Source organism: Lepidochelys olivacea (genome assembly GCF_965140295.1).
Source record: "Lepidochelys olivacea isolate rLepOli2 genome assembly, chromosome: 27".
Classification (NCBI taxonomy): domain Eukaryota; kingdom Metazoa; phylum Chordata; order Testudines; family Cheloniidae; genus Lepidochelys; species Lepidochelys olivacea.
In genome coordinates this window covers 16,925,281-16,936,859 of record NC_140437.1, presented here as the reverse complement: position 1 = coordinate 16,936,859, position 11,579 = coordinate 16,925,281, and the positions used below count along the sequence as shown (strand labels likewise).

General features: G+C 40.3%; 2 protein-coding genes across 2 annotated transcripts; both read left to right on the top strand.

The window, feature by feature from the left end:
* The first annotated feature begins 586 nt into the window (after positions 1 to 586).
* LOC311513796 (keratin, type I cytoskeletal 27-like) lies at positions 587 to 6,850 on the top strand. Its single transcript, XM_084615897.1, has 8 exons — positions 587 to 1,349; positions 1,860 to 1,942; positions 2,388 to 2,544; positions 2,776 to 2,937; positions 3,035 to 3,160; positions 4,416 to 4,633; positions 5,874 to 5,926; positions 6,579 to 6,850. The coding sequence occupies exons 1-8, from the start codon at positions 825 to 827 to the stop codon at positions 6,680 to 6,682; spliced, it is 1,428 nt and encodes a 475-aa protein (XP_084472023.1). The 5' UTR covers positions 587 to 824; the 3' UTR covers positions 6,683 to 6,850.
* A 732-nt stretch (positions 6,851 to 7,582) lies between these two features.
* LOC311513575 (uncharacterized protein) lies at positions 7,583 to 9,362 on the top strand (the record flags this gene model as incomplete). The annotated part of the gene is made up of 2 exons (XM_084615496.1): positions 7,583 to 8,265; positions 8,842 to 9,362. Exons 1-2 carry the CDS (start codon positions 7,680 to 7,682, stop codon positions 9,360 to 9,362), a joined length of 1,107 nt encoding a protein of 368 aa, XP_084471622.1. The 5' UTR covers positions 7,583 to 7,679.
* Between the last annotated feature and the right edge of the window lie 2,217 nt (positions 9,363 to 11,579).

Here is an 11,579-nt window from a genome sequence, read left to right as displayed (position 1 = left end):
ACAAGAAGTAGGACTGAGTGGACTTGCAAGCTCTAAAGCTTTACATTGTTTTATTTTTTAATGCAGTTATTTTTTGTACATAATTCTACATTAGTAAGTTCAACTTTCATGATAAAGAGATTGCACTACAGTACTTGTATTAGGTGAACTGAAAAATACTATTTCTTTTGTTTTTTTACAATGCAAGTACTTGTAATCAAAAATAAATATAAAGTGAGCACTGTACACTTTGTATTGTGTGTTGTAATTGAAATCAATATATCTGAAAATGTAGAAAACATCCAAAAATATTTAAATAAATGGTATTCTATTATTAACAGTGCAATTAATCGTGATTAATTTTTGTAATCGCTTGACAGCCCTATTAATTTATCAAAGAGAGAAATGATAAGTTTGGTGGTAAGAATGATAAAGATATATCACTTGAAATTTTGCTCTATCTTCTTGGGGAATTATGAGAGTTATGCCTGAGGTCTGGAAGAAGCAAAGGAATTACTCATCTATGATTAAAATGTAATAATGATTCTTTTGCTTTGTTCCACCCTTCTCTATTCCTGATATAACAAACATCTTCAGGGCACTAACCTCTTTACATGAACGGTCACCATTGATTTAAATGCTAATGAGGAGAAATCATCCAATCATGGCTGACACTATACTGAGTTGGCAAAAAAAATATTTTGCCATAGGTAGGAGGAATCCAGAAAGAAACACCCTAATAATTCTGTATAAAAAGGTAAAGGAACTGCCTAGCCAAGACATTCTCTCACTCTACTTTGCTGCCTTTGTTACACTTTAACAACTCAGACCACCACTAAAAAACTATGTCTCTTTGTATTGCTAGTGGATCCAGCCAGGTTTCCTCATTTGGTGGAGGTGGTGGATCAGTCAGAGTCTCCAGCATAGGAAGAAGCTTTGGTAGTGGGAGTGTATGTGGTTTGGCTGGGGGATCTGGTGTTGGATTAGGGAGTGGATTAGGAAGGGGAGCAGGTGGTGGCTTTGGTGGAGGCTATAGTGGTGGGTTTGGTAATATATCAGTTGGAGGAGGCTATGGAAATGCCTACCGCAGTAGCTCATTTGGGGGCTTGGGTAGTGGCTATAGTGGAGGCTTTAGTGGGGCCTTTGGTGGAGCTGATGGCAGCCTTCTGTCTGGTGGCGAAAAGGAAACCATGCAGAACCTTAATAACCGCCTAGCTAACTACCTGGATATGGTGCGTGCTCTGGAGGAGGCAAATGCTGATCTTGAACATAAAATCCGGCTGTGGTATGAGAAACATGATCCTGCTGCTGCTGGGTTATGCTGTGATTACAGCAAATATTACCAGATAATTGAAGATCTTAAGAATCAGGTAATAAATAATTTTTCAGCACTTTACAATGGTATGCACCTTGTAACCATATCTTGTGTTAAACTATAACTCACAAGCAGTGCATGAGTTATTACCAAATGAGAAATTCTGCTCAGCTTAATTTCAGACATTTATCATTTTCTGTTGACATTAAGAATACTTAAAGCAGTAGACTTTAAGATGTAATATTTCTACCAACTGATTTTTCACACAAATTCTTGTTAATTTAATATGACTATAAAAGTATCTATTTTATTATTAAGAATGTTTAGTTTTTTTTACTGTTTATGCATTAAAATTAATTTGTTAACGTGGAAAGGAAATACTTAATTTTAAAAAAAGGGAAAGAAATCATGTCTCTATGTTTAAACTGCATATAAACAAATTATTTTTTAAATCTGCATTTTTCATGTTAGCCTCTAAATTTGCCCAAAATTAAATGCAAAGGATATTTTCATAGTAGTCATATAAATATTGCCTCTTTCCTTATCTATCTTTCTATTTATCCAGGTCATCTCTGCAACTATTGACAATGCCAAGATAGTCTTGCAGATTGACAATGCCAAGCTTGCTGCTGATGACTTCAGACTTAAGTGAGTTCAGTGAAAACCAGTTAGTAATGATGGGGTAGTAACAACTTAGGCCACCTCATGCCATTTGTTTTTAAGCAGAACTCACCATTGTTTGCTGCTTACAAACTGATCATCTCATATGGTCCTTAGACACTTTTCTCTACACTTTTTAGTATTAAAAGAAATCTGAAGTATTATTCCAAAAATGATAACAATATTAAAATCAATTTTATAACTATTATATGCAATAGATCTATATTTTTAATTTTAAAAAAACTATTAAAACTTTTGCCAAATCATAAAAACCAGAATACAAAATAAACAGATAATAAAAATGCATTATTCTCACATCTTCTCTAATTAAATTCTGCTTTATTAATATCAAATATTTTTCTTGCAAGGAAAAAGAGATTTTCCTTTCTTTCTGATCTGATTATATTCTCAAAATTCTCCTAACATTTTAAAGGTATGAAAATGAGCTTTTCCTTTACCAAAGTATTGAAGCTGACATTAATAGTCTGCGTAGAGTCCTAGATGATCTGACTATGACAAGATCCAACCTGGAAGCACAGCTTGAAAGCCTGACTGAGGAGCTAGTGTATCTTAAGAAGAACCATGAGGAAGTAAGATCTTTGCCTTCCTTTTGCAAATATAGGTCCCAGTCCAACTCCCACTGAAGTCAATGAGAGTCTTTCCATTTAAAAGTGGTTTAAAAGTGAAATGGTTTATGGTCAATTTACTATTTCAAAACATTCAGATTTTGACACTTACTGATTTCAGTTATTTAATTTTTCCCTGCTTCTGCAGTTGCAATATATTTAAAATTAAAATCTCCTTGTCTTCCATTTAACCAGGAAATGAAAAGCTTCCAGCGTGGCTCTACAGGTGAAGTGAATGTAGAAATTAATGCTGCTCCAGGAGTTGATCTAACAAAGATTCTGAATGACATGAGAGCTCAGTATGAATCCCTTGCTGAGCAAAATCGTAGGGAGGCCGAAGAACAATTTAATAAAATGGTAACAATATGATTGATACGTTTTCTGAAAGCATATTCAAATCCAAAGATTTGTTTCATCACCCTGTATTCATTATATTGTATTATGACTTTTCCAGAGTCAACAGCTGCAGCAACAAATCTATGATGATGCTGGTGCAGCAGACTCAGCCAGGCATGAAATAACTGAGATCAAACGTACTCTCCAAACCCTGGACATTGAGCTACAAGCCCTTCTGGCCAAGGTTTGTAATAGCTGCCACTTAAGGTAACTTTTATAATTCAAAATTCTTATTAAAAACATTTACAGTGTCCATAATAGCTTTATCCACTACTTTGGCATTATGTAAGGGCATATTTGCATTTAATATATAATTGTTTCTAATATAGACACGTGTTTTGATAGCTCACCTATATTTACTCTAAGCACAGAGAAACAACTGTAATTCTAAACTAAATACTAAAGTCCATAGAGAAGGAAGAGTGGTGAGTTTGACTAGTTAGAAAGAATAATCAAAATAAACAGATTTGTTTTAAACAGTCTCAAAAACACTTTATAAAGTTTTGTAATAGACATGGCCTCAAAAGAGGCATTACAGGTCAATATTCCACCTTCATTACACACATGCAAGTTTATCCACTTTCAATGGAACTTTTTTTTTTGGCAAGAATCCAGGATGGAATATGGTCCACCACCTTTTAAGTAAGTGTAAAATGACTGAATATGTGTATGGGGAATGCTGAATATTGAATAATCCCTTGGTGGCCTAATCAGTATTTTAATATTTACATATGATAAACCATTAATGTAAATAAAAAACAACAGGATATTAAATTTAATGCCATCCAGCTTTTTGGCATGAAGTTGTTTCATCATGTTCTCTCAGTGACTATTTTTCATTCATTCTGATCTCTGAAAAGACAACTTCAAAAGGCTCTTATGGATTTCTTCAGAAGAGCAGTCAATAGCCAAACTACTTATCTTCAACATCTCGCCAATAAGAACAAATCTGAATTTCTTTCAAACACCTGTATAGCAGATAATCATGCACCAAACAGATTAAATTCTTATATTCCCACTTTGACCTTTCACTTATTTTCATAAACTTAACATACAAGTAAAATTGTTTTACATGCATATCCAATTAATTTAATACATTTTTACTTTGCATTGTTTGAGAAAAGTGTTACAGAAGAAGCAGTGTATAAAGCAATAAAACATTATAAAACTAGTAATATAATACTAAAAAACTACAGTGAGAAAGAGAGAAGAGAAAGGAAAAACTATTCCAGAGAAATAATTTTCATCACAAAAACTAGTGGTATTGAAAACTGATAGAGAAAAAAATTTAATTTTATTTCTAATTAAGTGTTATGATTAGGGAAATATTTTTTCTACTTCTCTGGTATAAATTATTTTCACTGTTAAAGAAAATTTTCCTTGTGTGCAATCAAGCATTTCAGCTTCATCAGTAACATGCCATTGTTATGCGCTGATAGAAATGCTCCCTTGAAGGCACCTTGGCGGAAACTGAAGGAAACTACAGTACTCAGCTTTCACAAATTCAGCTTCAGATTAGCAATCTGGAGGAACAATTAAAGCAGATCAGATCTGAAATGGAGTGCCAGAATGCAGAATATGAACAGCTCCTGGGCATCAAGACACATCTAGAGATGGAGATTGAGACCTATAGGCGACTGCTAGATGGAGAAGGAGGGTAAGCAAACAGCCTGAAGAAAAAACTATTTCAGTTAGATGAATTTATTTTGAAAAACAGAACTCTAGAAATAAGAAATAAACATCAATATATCTTATTCCATGTTCCGTGCATATAGGGATAAATCCTGTAAGGTGCAGATCATTCCAGTTAAATGCTTAATTACATTAAATTCCACTGACTTCAGTGGAAGCTGAGGGCCTTCATAACCTTGCATGAGTGCTGAACACCTTGCAGGATTGAGCCCACATTTCAAATATGATCCATAGGAAGCATCCTCTTTTTCAAGAGGAGGATTTTTTCTTCTCTATCACACTATAAATCTGATCCTGCAAGGTGATGAGTCAGGGTGCTCTTAAATCCACTGACTTCAATGTGATTTGAAGTCATTGACAGGTTTCAGAGTAGCAGCCGTGTGAGTCTGTATTCACAAAAAAAAAGGAGTACTAGTGGCACCTTAGAGACTAACCAATTTATTTGAGCATCCAATGAAGTGAGCTGTAGCTCACGAAAGCTTATGCTCAAATAAATTGGTTAGTCTCTAAGGTGCCACTAGTACTCCTTTTCTTGAAGTCATTGAGAGATTAAAAGTTTGGGACTCTATGTATTTTGTCTACAGAATATTTACTAAGAAGGATATTTCTTAGTAGCACATTTCATTAAATGTTCTTCAGAAATAAAAATATTTGTAAGGCTCTGTTGTGGGATCCAAGGACCTAATTCAACACACTTTGAAATCAGTCAGAGCCTTGCAATGCCCACTGAAATAGACCTAAGTGAAGTGAAAACAAATTGCTGTATCAGTTCTCTGTTCTGTCTCAGCATCTGCAAATATTATAGAACTGTACATTATGTGCAGCTGCAAATACCTGAAAATGACTCCAGTAAATAGAATATCCACCACAGAAAATTTTCATTTTATCAATCAAGATAAAAGAGCAGATTGATCTTACATCCATATTTGATAAAGTATTTTATTTAATCTTTATCCTGTAAAGCATTTTGGTGGAATCAATTATTCACCTTTTTGTTTGGCAACAAAAAAATGCAATCAGATATATATGATACATAGCAGTTCCAATCACTTACAAAACTGATTGCCTGCCATGCTGTTTCTAGAAAGATAGCAATAAACTTGCTTTTAACACCAGTATTCTCATCAACTCTCAAAATAATTATATTTTCTTAGAATTCCAAAAGTACTGTAAGATAACTAATGACTATTAATTATTTTTAACAGCAGCTTTAGATCTGGAGGTTATGCATATCAAGAATCAAGAGTTCAAATCAAAGGTAATTAAAATAAGTTACTGTTTTTATTTTCAAGTGTGTCTTTGAACTACAAGGATGTAGGAATGCACTTTTAAAAATCAAACAGCATTACCTCTGCCAGAAAAGAACTCTTCAGATCTTGGTAACTTATATTTGTATAAGTAATTACTTACTGAAGACCTGATCCAATCCCCATTGAAGTCAATGGAAAGTTTCCCATTGTCCTCACTGGGCACTGAATCAGGCCCCAGTTCTTTAAAGTGCTGAGTGCTTCCTGTGAAGTGCTAGGAACCTTCAACTCCCCTTGAGGTTATCAGGAGACAAGTAATAACCCAGAGGATTGAGCCTGAAATGGTGAAATAAAATTAGTAACTTGTTATAAAGAAAAAAAGCCTCAAAGATTTTAATGTACACCACTATCTGTCAAAGTTAAGATTTCAACCTCTTTTTCATGTTTGAAGGTAACTTTCTGCTGCACTATGTATTTCAGCAAAGTGACAAATAAAGGTCCTATATATATATACATATATATTTATAATTTTTGCCATGAAAGTTTACACTGTCCTAAGGCATACTGTCCTATGTTTATTTAACTGGACCACAACTTTTTATGTTATTTGAGTCTTTATTTTAATATCTTGAATGGATAATACTATTAATATTTTATTTTTAGAACCATCTAAAACTAGAATGGTTAAGACAATTGTTGAAGAGCTGGTGGACGGCAAAATAGTCTCATCAAAAGTCCAGTCAGTTGAAGAAAGGCCAGCTAAATAAGCAACATGAAAATGGAACAGAGGATCCTCCTATATGTGCCTACAGACAGAACCAAAAACAAGGAAGTGTTCTGGACAAATGTAGAATTTTAAGTGGCTTAAGAGTTCTCCATCTTAAAAATAAGGGTTCTAGTATCTGCTTTCTCTTCTCACTTCACTGAGATGTAGTCTTTTATGGGTGCTAAAAGAAACATTCTATTTACTGCTGTTTTTCAATAAATTTTTTAACTGTTGCAAATAATATTTGCATTAGCCCTGATTATTTTTAACTTTGAAAATCCTCCCTTGTTCAACACAGAAGGCTTCCTAAATAAACTGTGGTTTTTCAGCCCTATGATTTATATGTGATTACAAAAGCTGTTAGCAATTAATTACTAATTATTATTACACAGAATATAACACAGACATTCATATAGGTAGACTGAATCATGACTTTTTACAATGAGAAACAATACCAGGGTAAAACTTTCAGAGCCTAGAAACATTTCTTTAAATCGATAGCAGTTATGCACATGGGTGCTTTTGAAAATTCCATTAAGTACCTATCTGCATCTTTAGGCACCTAGATACCTTTAAAAATCTGGACCTGAGAAGTGCCAGATTTCAATGAGACTTAGGATCCTAAATCCCTTTTGAAAATAGGCCCTGGTCTACACTAGGACTTTAGGTCGAATTTAGCAGCGTTAAATCGATGTAAACCTGCACCCGTCCACACAGTGAAGCCCTTTAATTCGACTTAAAGGGCTCTTAAAATCGATTTCCTTACTCCACCCCTGACAAGTGGATTAGCGCTTAAATCGACGTTCCCGGCTCGAATTTGGGGTACTGTGGACACAATTTGATGTTATTGGCCTCCGGGAGCTATCCCAGAGTGCTCCATTCTGACCGCTCTGGACAGCACTCTCAACTCAGATGCACTGGCCAGGTAGACAGGAAAAGAACCGCGAACTTTTGAATCTCATTTCCTGTTTGGCCAGCGTGGCAAGCTGCAGGTGACCATGCAGAGCTCATCAGCACAGGTGACCATGATGGAGTCCCAGAATCGCAAAAGAGCTCCAGCATGGACCGAACGGGAGGTACGGGATCTGATCGCTGTTTGGGGAGAGGAATCCGTGCTATCAGAACTCCGTTCCAGTTTTCGAAATGCCAAAACCTTTGTGAAAATCTCCCAGGGCATGAAGGACAGAGGCCATAACAGGGACCCGAAGCAGTGCCGCGTGAAACTGAAGGAGCTAAGGCAAGCCTACCAGAAAACCAGAGAGGCGAACAGCCGCTCTGGGTCAGAGCCCCAAACATGCCGCTTCTATGATGAGCTGCATGCCATTTTAGGGGGTTCAGCCACCACTACCCCAGCCGTGTTGTTTGACTCCTTCAATGGAGATGGAGGCAATACGGAAGCAGGTTTTGGGGACGAAGAAGATGAGGAGGAGGAGGAGGAGGTTGTAGATGGCTCACAGCAAGCAAGCGGAGAAACCGGTTTTCCCGACAGCCAGGAACTGTTTCTCACCCTAGACCTGGAGCCAGTACCCCCCGAACCCACCCAAGGCTGCCTCCTGGACCCAGCAGGCGGAGAAGGGACCTCTGGTGAGTGTACCTTTTAAAATGCTATACATGGTTTAAAAGCAAGCATGTGAAAGGATTACTTTGCCCTGGCATTTGCGGTTCTCCTAGATGTAGTCCTAAAGCCTTTGCAAAAGGTTTCTGGGGAGGGCAGCCTTATTTCGTCCTTCATGGTAGGACACTTTTATCACTCCAGGCCAGTAACACATACTCGGGAATCACTGTAGAACAAAGCATTGCAGTGTATGTTTGCTGGCATTCAACCAAAATCCGTTCTTTCTCTCTCTGTGTTATCCTCAGGAGAGTGAGATATAATTCATGGTCACCTGGTTGAAATAGGGTGCTTTTCTTCAGGGACACATTCCTGCTGGGCTGTTTGCCTGTGGCTGAACAGAAATGTTCCCCGCTGTTAGCCACGGGGAGGGGGGAGGGTTGAGGGGGTAGTCACGCGGTGGGAGGAGGCAAAATGCGACCTTGTAACGAAAGCACATGTGCTATGTATGTAATGTTAACAGCAAGGTTTACCCTGAAAGAGTGTAGCCACTGTTTTATAAAATGTGTGTTTTTAAATACCGCTGTCCCTTTTTTTTTCTCCACCAGCTGCATGTGTTTCAATGATCACAGGATCTTCTCCTTCCCAGAGGCTAGTGAAGCTTAGAAAGAAAAAAAAACGCACTCGAGATGAAATGTTCTCCGAGCTAATGCTGTCCTCCCACACTGACAGAGCACAGACGAATGCGTGGAGGCAAATAATGTCAGAGTGCAGGAAAGCACAAAATGACCGGGAGGAGAGGTGGAGAGCTGAAGAGAGTAAGTGGCGGGCAGAAGACAGGGCTGAAGCTCAAATGTCGCGGCAGCGTGATGAGAGAAGGCAGGATTCAATGCTGAGGCTGCTGCAGGACCAAACCAGAATGCTCCAGTGTATGGTTGAGCTGCAGCAAAGGCAGCTGGAGCACAGACTGCCACTGCTGCCCCTCTGTAACCAACCGCCCTCCTCCCCAAGTTCCATAGCCTCCACACCCAGACGCCCAAGAACGCGGTGGGGGGGCCTCCGGCCAACCAGCGACTCCACAACAGAGGATTGCCCAAAAAAAAGAAGGCTGTCATTCAATAAATTTTAAAGTTGTAAACTTTTAAAGTGCTGTGCTTAATGTGCTGTGTGGCATTTTCCTTCCCTCCTCCACCACCCCTCCTGGGATACCTTGGTAGTCATCCCCCTATTTGTGTGATGAATGAATAACGAATGCATGACTGTGAAGCAGCAATGACTTTATTGCCTCTGCAAGCGGTGATTAAAGGGAGGAGGGGAGGGTGGTTAGCTTACAGGGAAGTAGAGTGAACCAAGGGGCGGGGGGTTTCATCAGGGAGAAACAAACAGAACTTTCACACTGTAGCCTGGCCAGTCATGAAACTGGTTTTCAAAGCTTCTCTGATGCGTGCCGCGCCCTCCTGAGCTCTTCTAACCGCCCTGGTGTCTGGCTGCGCGTAACCAGCAGCCAGGCGATTTGCCTCAATCTCCCACCCCGCCATAAACGTCTCCCCCTTACTCTCACAGATATTGTGGAGCACACAGCAAGCAGTAATAACAGTGGGAATATTGGTTTCGCTGAGGTCTAAGTGAGTCAGTAAACTGCGCCAGCGCGCCTTTAAACGTCCAAATGCACATTCTACCACCATTCTGCACTTGCTCAGCCTGTAGTTGAACAGCTCCTGACCACTGTCCAGGCTGCCTGTGTACGGCTTCATGAGCCATGGCATTAAGGGGTAGGCTGGGTCCCCAAGGATACATATAGGCATTTCAACATCCCCAACAGTTATTTTCTGGTCTGGGAAGAAAGTCCCTTCCTGCAGCTTTTGAAACAGACCAGAGTTCCTGAAGATGCGAGCGTCATGCACCTTTCCCGGCCATCCCACATTGATGTTGGTGAAACGTCCCTTGTGATCCACCAGAGCTTGCAGCACTATTGAAAAGTACCCCTTGCGGTTTATGTACTCGCCGGCTTGGTGCTCTGGTGCCAAGATAGGGATATGGGTTCCGTCTATAGCCCCACCACAGTTAGGGAATCCCATTGCAGCAAAGCCATCCACTATGACCTGCACATTTCCCAGGGTCACTACCCTTGATATCAGCAGATCTTTGATTGCGTGAGCTACTTGCATCACAGCAGCCCCCACAGTAGATTTGCCCACTCCAAATTGATTCCCAACTGACCGGTAGCTGTCTGGCGTTGCAAGCTTCCACAGGGCTATCGCCACTCGCTTCTCAACTGTGAGGGCTGCTCTCATCCTGGTATTCATGCGCTTCAGGGCAGGGGAAAGCAAGTCACAAAGTTCCATGAAAGTGCCCTTACGCATGCGAAAGTTTCGCAGCCACTGGGAATCGTCCCAGACCTGCAACACTATGCGGTCCCACCAGTCTGTGCTTGTTTCCCGAGCCCAGAATCGGCGTTCCACAGCATGAACCTGCCCCATTAGCACCATGATGCATGCATTGGCAGGGCCCATGCTTTCAGAGAAATCTGTGTCCATGTCCTGATCACTCACGGGACCGCGCTGACGTCGCCTCCTCGCCCGGTATCGCGTTGCCATGTTCTGGTGCTGCATATATTGCTGGATAATGCGTGTGGTGTTTAATGTGCTCCTAATTGCCAAAATGAGCTCAGCGGCCTCCATGCTTGCCTTGGTATGGCGTCCGCACAGAAAGAAGGCGCGGAACGATTGTCTGCCGTTGCTCTGACGGAGGGAGGGGCGACTGACGACACGGCTTACAGGGTTGGCTTCAGGGAGCTAAAATCAACAAAGGGTGTGCCTGTACATCAAGGAGTATTTCAGGCAGGACTGCACGGAGGGTTCCAATAAGAAATGGTGCACCAAAGTTATCGTTCTTATTGGAACAAGGAGGTTAGCCTGGCCTCTGATTGATACATGGCTAGATTAACCTCGCTGCGCCTTCTCTGTGACTGACTGCAGTGTGATCTAGACAGGGGAGGAGGAAAATGAGTCCAAAACAAATCTGGTCTATGTCTTGTTCTGACCCACTCCATCGATCCTTTACATCTTTGGCTGGCAGCAGACAAAAAAGGCGCGAAATGATTGTCTGCCCTTGCTTTCACGGGGGGAGGGAGGGTGGGAACGGGGTCCTGACGACATGTACCCAGAACCACCTGCGACAATGTTTTTTGCCGCATCAGGCATTGGGATATCAACCCAGAATTCCAATGGGCAGCGGAGACTGCGGGAACTGTGGGATAGCTACCCACAGTGCAACGCTCCAGAAGTCGACGCTTGCCTCGGTACTGTGGAAGCGCTCCGCCGAGTTAATGCACTTAATGCACTTT

What these genes read in the sequence shown, in the direction of transcription:
- LOC311513796 (XM_084615897.1), top strand. Translation starts at nt 825, where the DNA reads ATGTCTCTTTGTATTGCTAGTGGATCCAGCCAGGTTTCCTCATTTGGT. An exon ending in GCTGATGACTTCAGACTTAA is followed by an intron (nt 1,943 to 2,387) that starts GTGAGTTCAGTG and finishes AACATTTTAAAG; the next exon opens with GTATGAAAATGAGCTTTTCC. An exon ending in AAGAACAATTTAATAAAATG is followed by an intron (nt 2,938 to 3,034) that starts GTAACAATATGA and finishes TGACTTTTCCAG; the next exon opens with AGTCAACAGCTGCAGCAACA.